The 19,909-nt window shown below is 40.5% G+C and overlaps 3 protein-coding genes across 3 annotated transcripts; all 3 read left to right on the forward strand.

Moving 5' to 3' along the window:
* Positions 1-960: 960 nt before the first annotated feature.
* Positions 961-15,300, forward strand: LOC132788788 (putative inorganic phosphate cotransporter). The gene is given in 7 exon segments (XM_060796361.1): positions 961-1,163; positions 5,347-6,140; positions 13,063-13,100; positions 13,102-13,233; positions 13,351-13,914; positions 13,983-14,507; positions 14,577-15,300. Coding segments are annotated over 6 exon segments (1,542 nt in total). The 5' UTR covers positions 961-1,163; positions 5,347-6,076; the 3' UTR covers positions 14,796-15,300.
* Positions 15,301-15,477: 177 nt separating this feature from the next.
* LOC132788787 (sodium channel protein Nach) lies at positions 15,478-17,623 on the forward strand. Its single transcript, XM_060796360.1, is given in 6 exon segments — positions 15,478-15,883; positions 15,937-16,279; positions 16,281-16,739; positions 16,741-16,919; positions 16,978-17,081; positions 17,140-17,623. Coding segments are annotated over 6 exon segments (1,683 nt in total). The 5' UTR covers positions 15,478-15,521; the 3' UTR covers positions 17,376-17,623.
* A 277-nt stretch (positions 17,624-17,900) lies between these two features.
* Positions 17,901-19,853, forward strand: LOC132789814 (alpha-amylase-related protein). The gene is made up of 2 exons (XM_060798092.1): positions 17,901-18,804; positions 18,858-19,853. Exons 1-2 carry the CDS (start codon positions 18,046-18,048, stop codon positions 19,683-19,685), a joined length of 1,587 nt encoding a protein of 528 aa, XP_060654075.1. The 5' UTR covers positions 17,901-18,045; the 3' UTR covers positions 19,686-19,853.
* Positions 19,854-19,909: the final 56 nt, after the last annotated feature.

Below are 19,909 nucleotides of genomic sequence, written 5' to 3' on the forward strand. Positions count from 1 at the left end.
TATTTCTATAATCACATTGAATTCATATTCAGTGCTCGTTAACTGAGAATGTCAAAATATTACACGTATTTCTAGGGCCGCCAAGTCGATGCACCGAATGATAAATTTGCATTTCTGATAAGTTGGCAACGTCCGCTCTGAGCCCACGTCAATAACTTTATATAAATGTGTTAACAGTGCGATGTCAATATTGTAAAAGATGCTTCAATTGCTCAATGCCAAGTTATCACTCAAGTGCAGCGCAGGCCAATGCTTTTATTATGTCCCACACGAGTTCCTCACGCAGTCCACAACAACACTGCACAATGCAGCTGGCTCCAGAACGTGCTCGTGAGCACGTGAATGTCAGGGGCAGTAGAGAGCGCAAATGAGCGAAAGCGAAAGAGACATATCGAGTAGAGTGTGAAATAACGGCTCTTGAAGTTCGCAAGCTGCAGTCTGCAATTTTGCTGAGAGAGCAGTAACCGGTTCACTCAGTTGTTGTTATTGTTGTTGTTGCTCTACCGCTTGATTTGCTCATAAGCTTCGCTCATAAGCAAGTGAGCCGACAAACGAAAGCACAACAAAAAACAAAAGAAAAAAAAACAAGCCCATAGAGTACGACCTAAGCTCACGTGCTGAGCTTGCAGTCAGTGAAATAGTGAATAGTGACAGTAAAAGCTTTGTATAGTAGGCTGCAATTGCCGCAGGCTAAAATAGCAATAAAAACATCATTTAATAGTTTATAACTTGAGCAATAAACGTTGTCATTATCACTATCAGCAGCTAACACACAGAGTAACAAGACGAAGAGTGTTCGGGTTTATTCGGCTCAACTGATGAATCAAGTTGAGTGCTGTCGGTTTTTTGTTTTTGTTTTTTTTGGTTTTTGATTACTGCCTCCCACCTGCGGCTTTGTTTCAACGCGACTGAAACACAAACAGAAACAGAATTATAAAAACGTTCAATTAGCTCAGGTAGTAAGTCATTACAGCGCCAGCGTTCGGCCAGGCCGCTTCTCTGCCACTAAATACGACGACGACAGCGACGACGAAGACGGAGCAGCAGCAGCAGCAGCAGCGACAGCAACATCAACTCCCTGGCAAATAAGAAAGTTACAGTGTGCGCGTGGTGAAAATTGATCGCGAACAAAAGAAGTGCTTACAAATTGGAAAATCTAGCTCGTGAGTGTCTGCTTATATGTACGTTTCGGAGTATGTCTAAAGACTTCTTATCATAAGCAAGTAGTTAATTTAAATTACACAAGCGAATTTCTGCAACGTTGCAATCGGTTATCGTTGCTTCTGTTTAACGAGTTTCAGTCCGCTCTCTGTTTATGTCTGATGTTGACGGCAATGAATTGAATTCGAGTGAAAAAAAAAAACAAAACTTAAAACTGAAAATTGAAAACAGCTGATGCGAGTCTGTTTCAATTTGTTGCTTCGTTTCCATTCATTTTTGTTTCGTTTCGCAAAGGTGAGTGAGTTTCATCTGAAACTCGCCTGAATTGCAATTAATTAGTTGCGTACTTTATGCAAATGATTTTAGGAGGGCAGCCTTACGAATTTTATCTCTATTAGTCATGTTAAAGTGCTGCCCTTCCCTTACCCTTCTACTGCTGTTGAGTGTCATTAGCTTCTTGCACACTTCTCGCAGTATAATGATAGATTTCAATTAATCGATTGTACAACAGTGTAATTCCATGGTCGTGAAAGTAAGCTTCAGCATAAGCGCATGGCTACCCACTGAAGAGGGCACAATCGAAACAGTTTAACACAACTGAGATCATTAAAGCTGGTTTCGAGTGCAAAAATGCGCCGAGTAATGTTAACAAGACGATTCCGGTCGATAAGCTAATATACTTGTCAAAGTCAAGCAATTCACCAAATAATATAATCAACACTCCAACAAACAAACACATACCCTGCAATCACAATCGACAATAGAGCATCAAGAGCCACTCGGCCGAAACGATACCAAAGCGATTCGAATCGAATCGAATCATGTGCGCGGTTCGCTGCGATGCATTGTGGTCTCTCTATGAATAGGTACTACTACGCGTATATCGCAGAGGCCCGCATCTGCACTTGAACTTCAAAACAGGCGCCATTAAAATCGTCACAATGCGAAATTCAATTAAAATCTAGCTGAAAAAAATAAAATGATACTGCAATTATCGTGCGAATAAAATTAAAATAAATTGCGGGTATTTAAATGAAATAGAAATTCGCCGCATACAACGACAGTCTCAAAACACTGTGCGACACACGAATAGAGAGGAATTGTTGCACGTGAAACGCTTGTTGATGCGAAATTTATTGTGAAGCACATGTGGAAAATTTTTGAAGTATTACTGGGACCATAAGTGTTAACGGTTAATGACAGTCTGACGTATATTGTAGATGACGACTTCGGCCAGCCAAAACAAAAAAAACCAGAACCGGAGGGCCCGACTTTTACGAGTCTGCGATAAACTTGATGGTTTTATAATTAAGCTAACACGACCTCCATATATCGTTTATTGCAGACACTTAGCAGTCATATTTTTGTTAAATGGTTAGCTGTGACTGCAGAAATACAGATCCATAAAAATCGAGACGAACTATATAATCTAAGATGATATGTAAAAATTATAATAATCACTCGAATTGCTGCCAACACATTAGGCAAAAGTCGTGGCGCATAGGAAATACTGGAATTTGTACATCCGTGTAGTTGTTGGTTGTTGGGGGGTTTAATCTATCGTTGGGCACGGGTACTAACTAGCACATAAGTACAGTACGTCAATCCGTAACTCTCGGCTAGATAAGTGTGCTTGATTTATGGGTTTTCGATAGGCCCGCCAAAAAAGCCTCCTTGACAACTTCAATTACTATTATTGTCAGCGGTAACTAACAAGTAGTTATTTACTTGGATGTGTTTCATAGATCTTGTGAAGTGTTTGTAAATCTGTTGGCTGCCAAGAATAGCGCACGTCCAGAAATTATCGAAAAATGAAATTAGCAATGGTGATTGTTGACAATAAATAGCTGCAAACAGTCGTAAATGTTTATGATGCTATATCAAAACACTTAAATTTTCGCTGGACACACGCTTCAGCCATAGACTTTGTCTGATATTGGCCATAAATTTATTTTAACAATTTCCTCTAATATATATATACTATATATGTATATATATATTTACACTCCGGTATTAGCCAAGTTAAGGTTCCATAAATTAGAAAATGAAGATTTAATGCATGATAAATGAACAAATAAGCCAAGTCCGCTTATTGTTCTTCTAATCATCATATAATACATTTCACAATTGCGCCATAAATGGAAACTGGTTCCGCAATTGAAACTACATTTAGTATTTATAACTATTTTTGTAATTCCCAGATTAAAGGCTTCTGCGTATATTCTTTATACAATATATTAATTCAAGCATTTTTATATTCTATTTACACAGATGCAAAGCAAGGGCTTGTATAATCATTAGGTTGTCGGTGCTTTTTCAGCCGTTCGCCGGGTTTATATAACTAACCGACAACCGAATCACACTAGCCTACAAATATGCGAAACTTTTTCATAGGAAAATCCGAAAGCTAAACTGTTTGCTCGCAATCTATTGGCTACTCACGACATTATTTTATTTGCGAAATGTAAACCGAAATTAATTTAAAATTCAAGTTAATAATTGGACTGGTCGTTGCTCAAAAACCAGTAGCAATTATCAAAGCGGTTAATGATGAAGCAAGTTGACCTCCATGATTTAGTAGCTGACAGAAAGTGTGAATAATTTGCTTTATTTTACTTGAACAAATTTAGGGATCAGAATAATAACTTTATAAGCATTTGACATTTTTCTGCATATTTCGAATGTCTATAAATAGATTTTTGGTTAACAAAATTAACAATCATTAGCTTACTCTGGCAATGTTATGCATGCTATGAACATGAGTTGGCCTTCCGAAGCACCTGATCGACATCTTCAGACTGAAACGTGCTACTCTGGTTTAGCAACTTCAAAATGCAAAATCATTTTGAAAATTTTTACTTTTGGCAAAGTGCTTGTCACCACCATTTAGTATTGATACTAAATGAAAAACTCGATAATTGCATGAGCCGATAACAAAACTGTTGACAAAAATGCTCTACAATTGGAGGAGCAGAGTATTAAGCCCAACGATCAGTTAGTAACAAATTGTCCGGAACTTGTTAATAATATAAATTGATTATTTCTTTTATTAATCTTATTATATAAAACCCGTTCCTGATCATTGTGGAGTTAAATTGCGAATGCGAATGCTGAAAGTCAATTAATTGAGTCTGCTAAAATGTTTGCGATAAAAATAAAAATTCTTAGAAATTGCCAACACCCACAACAAACAAACAAACAAAACAAAGAATTCAGGTTTCCAGAGGGCACTGAAACTCCGAGTCCAAGTCCGAATCCGAATTCGAATACGAATCCGATTGAATCTCAACCTTAAGTGGTGCTTACGATACTTTCTAAATAAATTTTGGGGGCTCTGACGCGGCCAACCACTTATTGAAATTCCACTCACAACGTAGTAAAAAATAAATACAAATAAAAACACATATTTTTAAAGTGTTTCAATAGAATTACGCGTAAACAGAAGCTGAATTATAATTGATTTACCTGTGCGAATTCGTTTGTGACCAGTTTGGGTTTATTTTTGGGCAACTTTACAACAAAGAAATGCTTTGTAATCGCTTTAAAGCGGTAAACAAATTACATCATCGACGTAGCCCGAAAATTACAAACACTTTCGAAAAGTGTAGAAAAATTACAACAAGAAAAGAAAAACAGCTGAGTTTGCAAATGCTAGAGCCAGATCGCATTGAGCCAGAGCCAGAGCCAGAGCCAAAGCCACGACTATTGATAATTATGTAAATTTATTATGGACTGATTTGTATATACAATTGATACGTAATTAACTTGTTCTTGTGACAAGCAAGCACACAGGTGACGGAACCGACTAAATAAACTAGACAAAACTGTACCCAAAGAAACGAGACTATTTCATTTTGATATAATTATTATGAAAATATGCGTATGAGATCAATGTTTGTTATAATTATAGAAAATCAAAGCGCCCACACAAATTTTCGACCAAAATTTGGCAATTCATCGCAAACACTTGTCACAAATATTTGCCGTCGTCGATCGTCGAGCGTCGATCGCCGATCGGCGTTAACTATGGAAACGTGTGTAGGGAGAGACAAACTCGTGAGCCAGTTTCAAATCGGTTTGGGTTTACTTTTCGCGTTTGCCAGATCAATTTAGACCCCTAGCGCATCTATCGTATTGATTGACTTGCTAAATTTATCGTACTAATTTGCTATACTCTCCTTACAGATTATCGTGTCTGGCCCCCGTCAACTGGATCGGCCGAGCGGTAAAACGGCAGCACGACAGCAGCAAGCAGCAAGCAGCAAAGCGGCAAACCGGCAAAGGCAAAGTAAAGGCGGCGGAACGTGCAAAACCCCTGACGTGCAATCCGAGGCGGAGAATCGGAAGCGAGACGCTTGCGCAGATCTGCCGAGATCAAGTCAACAACTCAATCCAATAAACTAAACACAACTAAATAAATCGTGTAAATAACAACTCAGCAACTCAGCAAACGCAGCAGCAGCTCAGCGCCTCAGCTCTCAGCTTCTCAGTTCAAGTTGCAGCTTATTTAAAGGCAACGCGTCTTGCTGTTAATCGTTCAGAACACTTTAAGCTGCCCAGCGTGTAGCAACGCGAGTGATCACAATACACAAAACCGCAAAAGTTAAAATTAAACAATAACAGCCGAATAATAATAAAAGTGATTGTCGAAAATGTGTTAAAACCGCCAAGCGACGTGCTTGCCCTCTGTTCAAAAGAATTTCGTATTCTTACATTTATTTTTATTTCGATTCGTCACACGAACCTTGCAAAATCCTCGCCCTGCTTTTGACTGCTTCTTATGCAATCCGCCCTGTTGTTGTAATCGCAAACAACACTCAGTCAGAGCCAACGTGTGTAATCTATAAAGATTACAACTTAAAACCTATAACCGTAAATTATTAACCGAATATAACCAAAAACCAATACAAACAAAATGTCAGCATCTAAGGAAGCGATTTGCTCCACTTCCGAAAAGGAGCCCGAGAAGCCACAATTAGGTAAGCAAACTTCCAACATTTGTAAATTGTAATTCGTTTCATTAATTAAATGCTTGCATACTTTAAGCGTATCAAGCTAATGCAAATTATTATTGAATTAGGTATTAATATGATTATTAGCACGGCATTTCAAACCTTCAAGCTTATCTCTAAAACTTGAAATTAAGCTAATAGCTCGTAAAGAAAATGTAGCTGACATTCAGCTTTGAATAGTTGCTACCAATTTTCTCCAAGTGCAATAGATATAGAGTTGGATTCGAATTGCAAAAGCACTTATTTATTTATTTATTTTTTTTTGTTATAATGAAACTACGTAATTTAAAATAGAAAAAGCGACAGTCAAACAGATAATTGAGTGAAATTACTAATAATAATAAATTAGCAAATGCTTCGACTCCGCCTTCTCATTTGGCGTCCCATTTCCTCTCCCCATCTTGTGAATCCCCCATTTCATTTTGCAACTGTCTTAAGTTACGAAAGTCAAAAATATATGAAATTACAGCAAATGGAGGGTCTCTTGGCACTGATTCAATTAGGTAGCTTCTACTTCAACTAATTCGATTTGATTTGATTTGATTTGAATCGGGCGACCTCTCCAGGCGCTTTTACGGCGAACCGCAAAACGGAAGTTATTTGTTATGCGATGTCTCGAAAATTTCATTAATAAACAAAAATAAAACATAAAAGAGAGACAGACGCCTTTATTGTCGCCAACGCGTGAGGCAAATTCACAAACATCATGAAGCGGTGCAACCGATGATCAGTTTGGATCCGAATTGAATCCGTGAATAGTTTGTTGACACAAAAAATACGTATACGCACAGCAACAAACACAACTGAGAATCTTACCTCGTAATGTGACAACAACTGATATATTATTTGCCTCAATTGACTGTTTTTGGCTGTCGCTTTGTCTTCCTACTTTGCCATAGCTTGAGAACGATGATCTGCGATCGAATGACACAGTTTATGGGCCAGTTCCCCGTCAATTTTTTTGCGGTCTTTTATTTTGGCCATTTTTGGGGAACGGCTTCATGTGCAGTTAAAACCGGTCACCGGCAATACGAGCAAAAGCCAAAAACAGAAACCGAAGAAGGCAATTGAACATACATACATACATACATGTTATGGCTATGCAAATTAACAATTCAACAATAACAATAAAGCAAAACTAGTTTTCGTGCAAGTCTGAGGCTTGCCACTGACTTTCGTTACACTCTCAGTGTTAAGGTCAAGAACGATGAATAAACTTGCATTGGCGGCAGTGTCAAGAACCTTGGAATTCCAAACATACTAAAGAGTTAATTGTAAATCTTTTACTTTCGCTTGTGAGAGAGAGTGAAATGTTCTATTAAATTATTAATTGAGTAGATATTAATATTAAATTTATAAGAATTTATATGAAATATATTTTTAGCCTTGACTTGGCTTGTGCAGCCTATTAGCTTACACTTTATTCGTATAATACTTATTTGTCTTTTGGCAGTTTGACAATTTAGAAAAAAAATTGATGTCACAGGCTTTTGGCCTCGACACTGACATTGCATTTTCAGCCTGATTTTGATCAATTTTCTTTTGGCATGTCAACTTATATTACATGATTATTGAATAGAAAGATGTGCGCCACAGCTTGCGTTCGCAAATGCGCGTTAATTTTCACACGAATTCCTTTTCGCTTTCACCCGAAACGAAACATTAACGAATGTATTTATTGCTCAACGCCCACTTAAATCGCTTTTGTAAAGAGATCGTAAGCACTATATTTGCTCAGAGTACTTGCTATTCTCAACGTTGTGTCATATGTGTAATGCAATTTACAGGCCAGACAGTTGCACCAGTTAAATTAGAAAATTGCCGGGCTTCTACTTAAGTTATGGTAAATTGAGTGAGTAATACAGAACTACGTGCTGTTCTCAGAAAGACGAACAAACAGTAACAGATTACTGGGCACCTATCAAACTATGTTATTGTCCAAATTCCTTTGACAGTTGAATTTTTCATTCATTGACGGTTGAATACATAACATAGCTCACAAATTTTGTCAAATTACTCATTTCTCTCTAAAAAGCACATGTTATTTTTATTCATTGTACGAGTGCACAATTTGACAACCTTAAATAGCACAAAGCGTTCCCTCTGTTAAAAAAAAAAAAAAGCAAAACAAATTCAATGAATATCGGCAACCGCGACAGCGTCAGTCAAATGAATGAACAATTCACCTGATGAGGATGAGATACACAGAACGTTTTTTAGAACAATTTAATTGCGCCCACTGTAAACAGAGCTGAGGCAAACTGTAGCTCAGATATGATGGGTAAATCGAAAAGTATATATAGTATCGTCCCTGAGCACTTGTCTGATTCGTGGTATGAACATTCCACTAATCATTATAGCGACTTTGTCATATGACATCATTGCCAGTCAACCCACCTCAACTTTAACGCTTTTGTTTGGCCCACAAAGAGCATCACACATATCAGTTGGGGTGTAATCAACGTCTTTAGTATTTGCAAATATACTATTTACTCAACTCTTTTGCACCTGTCAATGCTCCATATCGACTTCGCAGAAATTATGAGTTCCAAGTACAAACTAGCCCGTAAATCCCCCTGTTGATGTCTTTATTAAAATTAGATAAACAAAAGGTCCAGTTGTTGTCTGACATGAGGCGTACACTGGAAAATCCTTTACTAGTCGCTGTAGACAGTGAATAGCATAGAATTACAATAATAATAATCACAACATTTTCTTAGTATGCTTTGAATGGTGTTTCTCATATTCCCACACATGCGAATGAAAATTAAATCTGAACAGATAGTTGTTTAATTATCTGAGAATATCAATATCAATGGGCCTCGCCTCACTCTCATACAATAAACATATAGCAATTTCGCAGATAACACATAGATTATTGCAATAGCAAAAGCACAATGCGTTACGCTGTTACGTTATGTCACTGGCATTTATTACGTTTTTCGTAAGCCCTTGACTTGAGGGCTTTTAAAGCGCAGCCCGAAAGTAGGCAGCACTTTTTTAGCCTGCACTTAAACCAGACAAAAGCTGCACATTAAAGCTTTCGCGAAGTTAATGCATAAGCTTTTATGATTCACGTGCTGCTGCTAATGAGAGTTATTAAATAATAACAATGACAGCGTAGTTTTTGTTCTATTGTTGTTTGGTTTTACATGTCAACTTGAACGGAAATAGAACAAATGTAGACTTAATGCAAATAGGCAATTGTTAGTACTGTACTGTTGAAGTTCTAGGTATTTTAGGCGGATTAGTCACTCGTGAGATTTTTACTAATAATACTTATTCCACAAATTTCACCGCATTCATATATTCAACTCGTGCAAGACTGTACCGTCTGAAAAGAAAAAATTTCCATTGAGGGTTTGCCAAAAAAATAATAAGAAACTCATAACACGACAATACGTCATGTTTCCCCCTTCTCCGTAAGAAACACGCGAATTCCCCGTTTTATTGAATTTTTTCTGTCGCGTTTTGCTTGCAAAAACCACAATAACAATAACAATTACAGTTGTCGGCACTTTCGGTGTATTCAAAAATCGAATGGTTTCATTCCTCAAAGACAAAGCTTAGAGAACCATAGAACGCCTCTCTCGCTGTAGCTCATTAGTCAGTCAGCTCGTGCTGCTCTCTTTCAGAAACTTGTTTAATTCGCGAGCGAATTTAAAATGAACGAAAATCAGGCGAGAAACACGTGCAACTGCCGCTTGCCGGCAAACGATTCTTTCACAGTAGCCTAAGGCCAACTCGAGACTCGAGACTTCGACATGTGGCTGTGAATTTATGACTGCATGATTTTTATGTATGCGAGTGTGTATGTGCGTGTAAAGTGACGCTTTGCATACACTAACTGAAGATATATTTGCTATGAAACTTAAGCAGAACCGTAATACAGAACAAGATTTTGTTTGATTACGAACAATGGAAATAAATTAAAAAATGAAGAGCCTTTAAAGAAATTAACTTTTTTTATCTTACATAAGGGAGACATATACATACATAATAATGATACCCTCGACTGACATAAAGGGTATTTAGAAATTGTGTTCAACTGATCCAATTCTGTAGCGTGAGTTTCATGTTTTTGCGTTGCGAATATTTAATGCCTTCCACAAATTTCGCGAACATTACAGTGGCCGACATGGAATGAATTGCTTTTATAATGCTCCGAATTCTGTGCCTAATTGCTAATTATATGAGAGGGAGCTAAGGTACAGCAATAGTAGTGCGGTCCACTTAGCAGCACTTAGCGAACACCCTCAAACCTCCATCAGCTAACTCTCCTCGCTTATGTCGCCAGCCGAATATGCTTCTTTTTTGCACTGCCACGACGAACGTCTCACATTTCTATGGTTTCGGCGTGTTCTAAACATTTTTCTCAATAATTTGACGCAAGCTTCACGGCCTGGCAACGCATTTGTTCAATACCATTTGTTTGAACATTTCAATCGTGTTTAGAACATGAGTTTCTATTTTTTTTTTTTTTTGTATGTTCGCAGTATAATCCATTTGCTGTTTGGTCACGAGATGTTCGATGTGCGTCTAACGAGAGCTATAAATAGATCAGTGTATACTCTAATATAAGACACCAATTGACATCAATCGGCATTAGTTCAGCCACACTTGATGTCTAAGTTTTGTGGCAAGCATATGCCTTGACCAAATCACTGACCACTTGCAGGCACGTTCCCAAATGTTGATGTAATCGCTTGTGAGCACTCAGCATTTTTATATTTCACTCTCGCTCTCTCTTTCTCATTCTTGCTCACTCTCCCTATGTCTGTCTCTCTTGCACCCTGCTGCGCTTATGTCGCCAGCGACGGCGCAGACGCCTCGAGTACATCCAGCGATTTCGCCCAGTTTATATAGCCACATAGCGCAACAGTTGGCGCTCAGTTGTGGCAGAGGTGCCCACAGAGCCAAGAGCAACAGCTGAACATTAAACCGACCGAGCCCCACTGAGAGAGACCTATTCGGGCATCAGCTCAGTCGGTAGTCGGCAGTCACAGTCGCAGTCATAGTCGTCGTCGCATCGACCTCCTCAACTATAGTAGAGCTTTGTTACGCTATATTCGGTATTTTCGAAGCGCAACTGTAATATCTTGACCCGCGACATGTTCTGGCCCGGCCCACTCTACAGATAGACAATGAAATGGTTTAAACGAGTGCGCAAAAAGTTAAAGTGAAACACCAAACACATCAACAATTTGTTTACTGTATGCGAAAGCAGAACTTCAGAATTTCACAAGCCAACAAGCCGCATGCAGAGAGTGCAAATCCGATTCGAATATATAGTTTAAATTACTCTAGTTTATTTATACAACCCGAAACCTCAAGAAAGGTTCATATAAGCATTCATAATGCCCTTTCGACGCAGCAAGATTAATCATCGCCATCGTGATGGTCATGTCCTGGTGTGGGAGCAAAACAATCTCCAGGACAGGCCAAGGGGTAAGCAGCAACCACACAATTACTAAACTATTCCAATAGCTGATCACTTAATTAATTAGGTCTAGCAATGCAATGAGTGGGTAGCGGACTGTACAGCTGCCAGCAGCAGCCATTGCGTATACGTAATATTAATAGCAAGATTTGTTCATAGTGCAGAAATAGTCATCGACGACATGCACGAGTCAACGTCTGTGGTGTGTTTGCTTACACACGATATACACGTGCCACCATCAGCAATTGTACAACAGACTCTCTTGGTTAGAAGGGCGTGGTGAAAGGGGCGTCGGCTGTGCGAGTGAATCGCACGATTTAACGCTGCGTGCGCACAAATAAAAAGCCAACGTTCACAAATTGTTTTCTTTTTTTCGTTTTTTTGGTTTTCTGCTTTCAGTTTTATACTTATATTATGTTTATTTTTCTCCCGGTACGTAATTATTTCAACTCTGCAATTCTATGACTCTGTTTCTGCTTTGGTTTTTACGCCGAACTTTGTGTCATATTTTGTAAAAAAAAAAAACAAACCAAAAGAACATTTCGAAAATTAAGCAAAATTTGCCGGTCTGCTGAATCGAACAAGGGGAAAGAATGAAACTGTTTTAAGTTCAAATTCCAAATGGGACTGCCGCCTCATGTTTTGTTTTCTGTTTGTGTTCTCTAAAGTGCCCAAAGGCAATTTGAAGAGTCGACTGTACCCAGACTGGTCAATGTTCAACGCAATAAGCGTTAGCTCATTCAGAGGAGCTGCCTTCCCTCGAGCTCTGCCCTCACCCCTTGACCACATGTGTCACCCATTTTGCTTCTAAGCCTCTGGGCCATGCCCAAAGCGAGAGCCATTAAAGTCGCCGCAAACTGTCTGTATACATGAAAGTTTCCACAATCGTGCAATGAATTGCCTGACACATCACGTGTTGTTCGCCCGTGCGTTGCGTTGTCGAATGACATGTCAAAATAAACAATTAGCAAAAAATGAGAAAACAGCACTAATAATATAAACAGTAGCGAAAAATACCGAATGAAATGTCTCGAATTAGATCGCTAGAGATGAATCAAATGACTTCAGCGTGAGGCAATTCACTGCAGTTAAATGCGGAGGGAGTCTGTCTGCTGCTCGGCATTGAGTCATCGCTATAATCTTATCTGAATACCATGTAAGCCTTTAGCCAACTATTCTGTGTCTTATCGCGTCACAGATTTGACCTCGTTGCGCTTATACATATTCTACTATTTTATTTGGTCTCTTTAGTCATTTCCGCAGACATTCACATTCGTTTTGATCGGCGAGATGTGTCGCAAAAAAACCTTCTCGCAAATTAGTGCCAACAGATTTTGCACATTAATTAGATGTAATTAAACGATGATCCAATCTTGTTCTCTCTTTCCCATTCTTTCTCTCTTTTGAAATTTGCTCTAAACACGCTCTTATTTGCATTACTCTTTGCAGGCTGGGCAACCACCCGCTACTTTGTCACGTTCATGCTCTTTTTTGGGCATGGCCAATGCCTATGTGATGCGCACCAACATGTCGGTGGCAATTGTGGCCATGGTCAACCATACGGCAATTCAAACGGAGGAGATATTGGACGACGAGTGCGGTGATCGAGAGCTGGAAGTTGTAAGTATATTTTAATGCATTTAAATATGCCTCATATGCCTTGCTTTAAAGTGAGATACTGGTGACTTCATTAAATCGGACTATCTATAATGCGTTTTAAATTTAATTTCTCCACAGGACAATGGCGAGGATGGCGAGTTTGCTTGGAACTCCAGTCTGCAAGGCTACATTCTCTCGTCCTTCTTCTATGGCTATGTGATCACCCAGATTCCATTCGGAATATTGGCCAAGAAATACGGTGCCATGCGCTTCCTGGGCTGGGGCATGCTCATCAACTCGGTGTTTGCCTTCCTGGTGCCCATCGCAGCCCGCGAGGGTGGCGTCTATGGTCTGTGTGCCATCCGTTTCATTCAGGGACTTGGCGAAGGACCCATTGTGCCCTGCACCCATGCGCTGCTGGCCAAATGGATTCCGCCCAATGAACGTTCACGTATGGGTGCCGCCGTCTATGCTGGAGCACAGTTTGGCACTATCATCTCTATGCCGCTCTCCGGACTGCTGGCTGAATATGGTTTCTCTGGTGGTTGGCCATCAATCTTCTATGTGTTTGGCATTGTCGGAACACTGTGGTCGATTGCCTTCCTCATTCTGGTCTTTGAGGATCCCTCGGTGCATCCTCGCATTGATGAGCGTGAGAAGCGTTACATTAACGACTCGCTCTGGGGCACTGATGTTGTCAAGGTAAGCAGTGGAAGTTTCGCTTCAGCAATTCTGAATGCTAATCTATCTTTATATTTAATTTCTTTTAGAGCCCTCCAATTCCTTTCAAGTCCATCTTGAAATCGCTGCCCTTCTATGCCATTCTGTTCGCTCACATGGGTCACAACTATGGCTATGAGACACTGATGACAGAGTTGCCCACTTACATGAAGCAGGTGCTCCGCTTCTCCCTCAAGTCCAATGGTCTGCTCAGCTCGCTACCCTACCTGGCGATGTGGCTGTTCTCCATGTTCATTTCGGTGGTGGCCGATTGGATGATTACCTCGAAGCGTTTCTCACTGACAGTCACCAGGAAGATCATCAACAGTATTGGCCAGTATGGTCCTGGCCTGGCTCTCATTGCCGCCTCCTACACTGGCTGTGATCGTGCTTTGACCTTGGCTATTCTCACCATTGGCGTCGGCCTCAATGGTGGCATCTACTCGGGCTTTAAGATCAATCACTTGGATCTGACTCCTCGTTTCGCTGGCTTCCTTATGGCCATCACAAACTGCTTGGCAAATTTGGCTGGTCTGCTTGCTCCCATCGCCGCGGGCAATTTGATCAACGATAACGTAAGTTGGCAACAAATTCTTATATCAGAAATATGCCTAGCATACTAATTTTATTTTTTTCTCTTTTAGCCTTCGATGGGTCAGTGGCAGATTGTGTTCTTCATTGCCGCATTTGTGTACATCATTTGCGGCACATTCTACAACATCTTCGGCTCTGGAGAGCGCCAGTTCTGGGACAATCCCGAGAACGACGAGCAGAAGCCAAGTCTGGGGAACAACACACCTGCAAGTCTGAGCAATGGCAGTTCACCTCCGTTGGCCATTACCGCCAGCGAGTCAAGGCAGTAACACTTCCGCTTGCTGTTATTATTAACCATAACTACGTAATACTACTACTACTACACACAAGATAGTTTAAGTTATTATTTTAGTTTATTATAAGTTAAGCCAAAAGTTGTTATTAGTGCCTCTGAAAAAAAACCCGACCAATCCCAATCAGAATAAAAGACAATAATCGTAGATAAATCGTTGTACAAGTCCGGTACACTCAAGACCTCCATTGTTTTCCCTGTAAGCAAGAGCACAAATTAAAAGTCACATTTCGCAAAAACATTGTCAAACACTTCTAGTAAGAAAGAAAAATGAGATATAATCAAGTATCTACCATTTAAAATGTGTAGTTTCCTATTGTGATAGCCAAGAGTTTAGTTTTCTTTGTAGTTTATCAATATAATTGAAATCAATTAGAAGTAACTCTGTATAAAACGAACCATGATTGAATGCAAACAATTTAAAATTGAACTCAAAAGACACAAAAAGTTTGCAAATAAATTTTATACCTGCTAAAAGCCAAGCTTCGCCTCTTTTACTTCTATAATTGTGGGGATATTAATAATAAAATATGTAAGTAATTGAACATGCCTTTGGAGGAGGAAACGGGTCTGATTTAAGTGAATATTAATAATTAGTTGTACGCCTGCCAATCGCACATCAGCCACACCCATTGATGTCCTTATAAAAGAACGAACAACCGAGCAGGCTGAACACATTCCAATTCGAGTTGTAGTCTTGACAATGGGTCACGAGGAGGAGCTGAATCCCGAGGAAATCGATCCAAAAAAGTCAGCATTACGTGGCGCTGTCGAACGCACTTGGAACGATTTCTGTGCCACAAGCAGCATACATGGCCTCAAGTATACCCGAGACAAGGACACTAATCGCATGGTTCACTTTGTCTGGATACTCATCTCGGTGGTAATGTTCATCTGCGCCTTTGTCATGGCGCAGACCTTCTACGCGGACTATCGACGAAGTCCGACGCGCATGAATGTGGAAAGCGACCACACGCCCGTGAGCAAACTCTTCTTTCCGCCCGTTACCATCTGCCCCGAGGTGCTGTTCAACATGGCCAAGTCCAAGGCATTCATTGAAACACTGTGAGAGCAGAACTTGGCGCTGGGATAGCTTAATTTCACATCTGTACTTTCAGGAACATGACCGATGACGTTCAAGTCGCTGATGTGTTGCAGCACTTGCACATATTCTATGGCTTCATGCTGGACGATGAACGTTTCTCGCAGGAGGAGATCGAGATTATGGAGTCCTTACTGCTGCATAACAATCTGACCATGCATCAATTTGTGGATCGTCTGCGTTGGGACTGCGATGAGTTGCTTTATCGCTGTCGCTTTCACGGCGATATTATTAATTGCAATCAACTCTTTCAGCTGTCGAAGACCTTCTTCGGCCACTGCTGCTCCTTCAACCTTCGTCAACGCGGGTGGACTAGAGCCGGGTATAATCAAGTCTATATATAATATATTATAACTTTATTTCAGCATCAATTTCACTGCCCAACAAGCGGCTGGTGGTCTAGACAATGGCTTGTCGTTGATACTGCGTTACAAGGACGAGAACTACGATGCACTTAAATCCTATTCACATGGCTTCAAGCTTCTGATTCAAGAGACTGATGCTTTTCCCAGTGCACATGCCATCTGCAAGTTTCTCGGTCTCAATACTGAATCATTTGCGACTCTTCGCATCGAGCAGACTTTCTGCTCAGAAGCGGTCAAGGCATTATCGATTGAACAACGGAATTGCATTTTCCGGGATGAGTTTCAAATGCGCTACTTTTCGGATTATGTGTATCCCAACTGTGAGCTGAACTGTCGGGTCAGCAACATGATCAAATTCTGTGGCTGTCACACCTATTTCTTTGACTTTAATCGCACCAGGGAACGCATTTGCTCCTTTCGTGATATTCCATGCCTTGTGGATAACTTTCGTAGGTATCCTTAACATTTTTTTTTTGTGTACTGCGAGTACAAGCATCTCACTCACAGCTGCCATCATCACGCGTCAAAGGAAGACGCAGTGTAACTGTCCTTTGACCTGTGAACACTACGATTACGATGTGCAGATCTCGAACTCTGGGTTACAACTAAACATGCCTGTCATTGATCCATTCTAGTAAGTTCAAAGATAAATCCATTTCAAGAAATCTATATCGTAATCTTTAATTCGATAGCAATGGTATCGAAGAGAATGATGCCATCGTCCATATCTTTGTCAACTCTCAGGTTTATCGACGGGTGCGTGTGGATCTACTTTCCAATATGGTTACTTTGGTCTGTAAGTAAAAGTTGTTGACTTGGTTTGACTTTAATTATTTTGATTAACCATTTGATAGCAAATCTTGGAAGTGCCTTCAGTCTGTTTGTGGGCATGAGCATGTTGTCTCTAGTGGAGATATTCTACTATTTTTCTATAATACTGCGTCGAAATTACGTTCAGGAATGTCGGGCCCGACAGAAACTTCAAATGTCACACCGACGCCCGAACTTTGCCTGGCCGCCAGCTAAGCGCGCAGGTGACAAGAACAGCAATCAGCAGAAATCTGTTTTCTATATCGCAGGTCATAACTAATCAGTTGTTTGGTGATAACAAGTTTCAATTACTGTCATAAATTGTAATAGACAAATAAATAACGAATTAAAGCAATTTCAATTGCTGCGAAGTTTAAATACACTTAAATACAATTATTTGTTCATCGTCCATAATACATTAACAACACATTTAATTGAACTCAGCAACATTCTACTTTGCTCATCAACATTTCGGCTTGGCAACATTTTAACTCATCAACATTTGTAGCTCTCTGCTTTTTTTGTGCACAACGGCCACACTTTCGTAAGCAATGAAAGTATCTTAAAAATTAAATTCTACTCTTACATTTAAATTGATGTATCCTATTTTATTATTAAAAATTATATTAAATATATAACATTGATTTTTAGGAAACATAAGTCAATTGTTATCATAGTATCGCGAAATAAATCACTGAATATCGTACGGATGTGTGTAAAAAACATCGACTACCCGAAAATATCGATAAGATTCCAAGCAAATCGTATAGCGCACAATTCAATGTTTGTATCAATTTGTAGTCAAACAAATATTACCGTCTTCTTCATGATAGAGTATTGTTTTTATACGGAACTCAAGAATCTTGATATCTGGTCATAGCTGTTACCATAGGTCAACACGTCAGTTAAGCGATGCCACCATAAATTCGCACCACAAAATCGCCATCGGGATGGCTGTAAATTTTGGCACCACGCGAAGCTCGCAAATCCCACGTCAAGCAACGATTAGATTAGGACGTTCATATAAAAGTGGAGCGTGGCATGGTATATTCCCACAGTTCTTTGAAATGTTCAAGTTGACGTTCCTCTGTTTGCTGGGCACGGCGCTGGCGCAGCACAATCCACATTGGTGGGGAAATCGCAATACGATTGTGCATTTGTTTGAATGGAAATGGGACGATATTGCTCAGGAATGTGAGGATTTCCTAGCTCCCCGAGGCTATGCAGGCGTGCAGGTGAGCCCTGTGGCTGAGAACATCATTTCGGAGGGGCGTCCATGGTGGGAACGTTATCAGCCCATCTCCTACAAGTTGATAACACGCTCTGGCAATGAGTTAGAGTTCGCATCCATGGTACGCCGCTGCAACGATGTGGGCGTTCGCATTTATGTTGATGTCCTGCTGAATCACATGTCTGGCGACTTTGATGGCACGGCCAGCGGCACTGGTGGCTCTGTGGCCGAACCCCGTTCCAAATCCTTCCCAGCTGTGCCATACACAGCCCTGGACTTCCATCCCAGCTGCGAGATCTACGATTGGAACGATCGTTTCCAAGTGCAGGAGTGCGAGCTGGTGGGTCTTAAAGATTTGGATCAAAGCAGCGACTATGTGCGCACACAACTCATTGAAGTCCTGGATCATCTAATCACATTGGGTGTTGCTGGATTTCGTGTGGATGCCGCCAAGCACATGGCCGCTGATGATCTCGATGTAAGTGAATCGATTATTTTCATCTACGCGCAGTCCTAATGTTGTTCTGCCAGTATATTTTCAGCAATATGCGAGATCTCAACACTGACCACGGCTTCCCCCACAACGCTAGGCCTTTTATCTACCAGGAGGTCATCGATCATGGCCACGAAACTGTCTCCCGTGACGAGTACACAAGTCTTGGCGCTGTCACAGAGTTCCGCTTCTCTGAGGAAATCGGCAAGGCCTTCCGTGGCAACAATGCATTGAAGTGGCTGCAAAGCTGGGGCACTGCATGGGGTTTCCTGCCCTCCGAGCAGGCGTTGACCTTTGTGGACAACCATGATAACCAGCGTGATGGTGGTCAGGAATTGAACTACAAGTCAGCTAAACAATACAAAATGGCCACTGCCTTCCATTTGGCCTACCCCTACGGCATCAGTCAGGTGATGAGCTCATTTGGCTTTGAAGATCGTGACCAGGCGCCTCCACAAGATGCCCAGGAGCGCATCATTTCACCCGTTTTTGATGCCGATGGCGGATGCACTAACGGCTGGATCTGTGAGCATCGCTGGCGCCAAATCTACAACATGGTTGGCTTTAAGAATGCCGTGCGTGGCACTGAGCTGTCTAACTGGTGGGACAACGGCGACAATCAAATCGCTTTCTGTCGTGGAAACAAGGGTTTCGTCGCCTTCAACAATAATCAGTACAATCTATCCGAGAATCTGCAAACTTGTTTGGCAGCTGGCGTCTACTGTGATGTAATCTCTGGTAACCTGATTGATGGTCAGTGCACTGGAAAGTCTGTGACCGTAGATAACTTTGGCTATGGCTACATTAGCATTGGTTCTGATGAGTTCGATGGTGTGCTGGCACTGCACTCAAACGCCCGATTGTAGAATGGAAGACTAGGAATCGAGAATCGATAGTCGTAGTCGGAATAATTTCAAACAACGACATTGATTTTGCTTTTATTTCACAAATTACAATAAATCGCACATAAAGTAATATAATAATTTGGCTAAAACGAATTCATCGCCCTCAAATACACATACATACTTATTATAGTTCGATAGATCGATAACTGCAACGATAACGATAACGACAAAAACGATACAAATGG

Source organism: Drosophila nasuta, chromosome 3 (assembly GCF_023558535.2).
Source record: "Drosophila nasuta strain 15112-1781.00 chromosome 3, ASM2355853v1, whole genome shotgun sequence".
Lineage (NCBI taxonomy): Eukaryota > Metazoa > Arthropoda > Insecta > Diptera > Drosophilidae > Drosophila > Drosophila nasuta.

Bases quoted from the DNA above. Each gene is read 5' to 3' on its own strand.
- LOC132789814 (XM_060798092.1), top strand. From the start codon at position 18,046: ATGGCTGTAAATTTTGGCACCACGCGAAGCTCGCAAATCCCACGTCAA. The intron at 18,805-18,857 runs GTAAGTGAATCG...TTGTTCTGCCAG, and splicing joins TGGCCGCTGATGATCTCGAT to TATATTTTCAGCAATATGCG.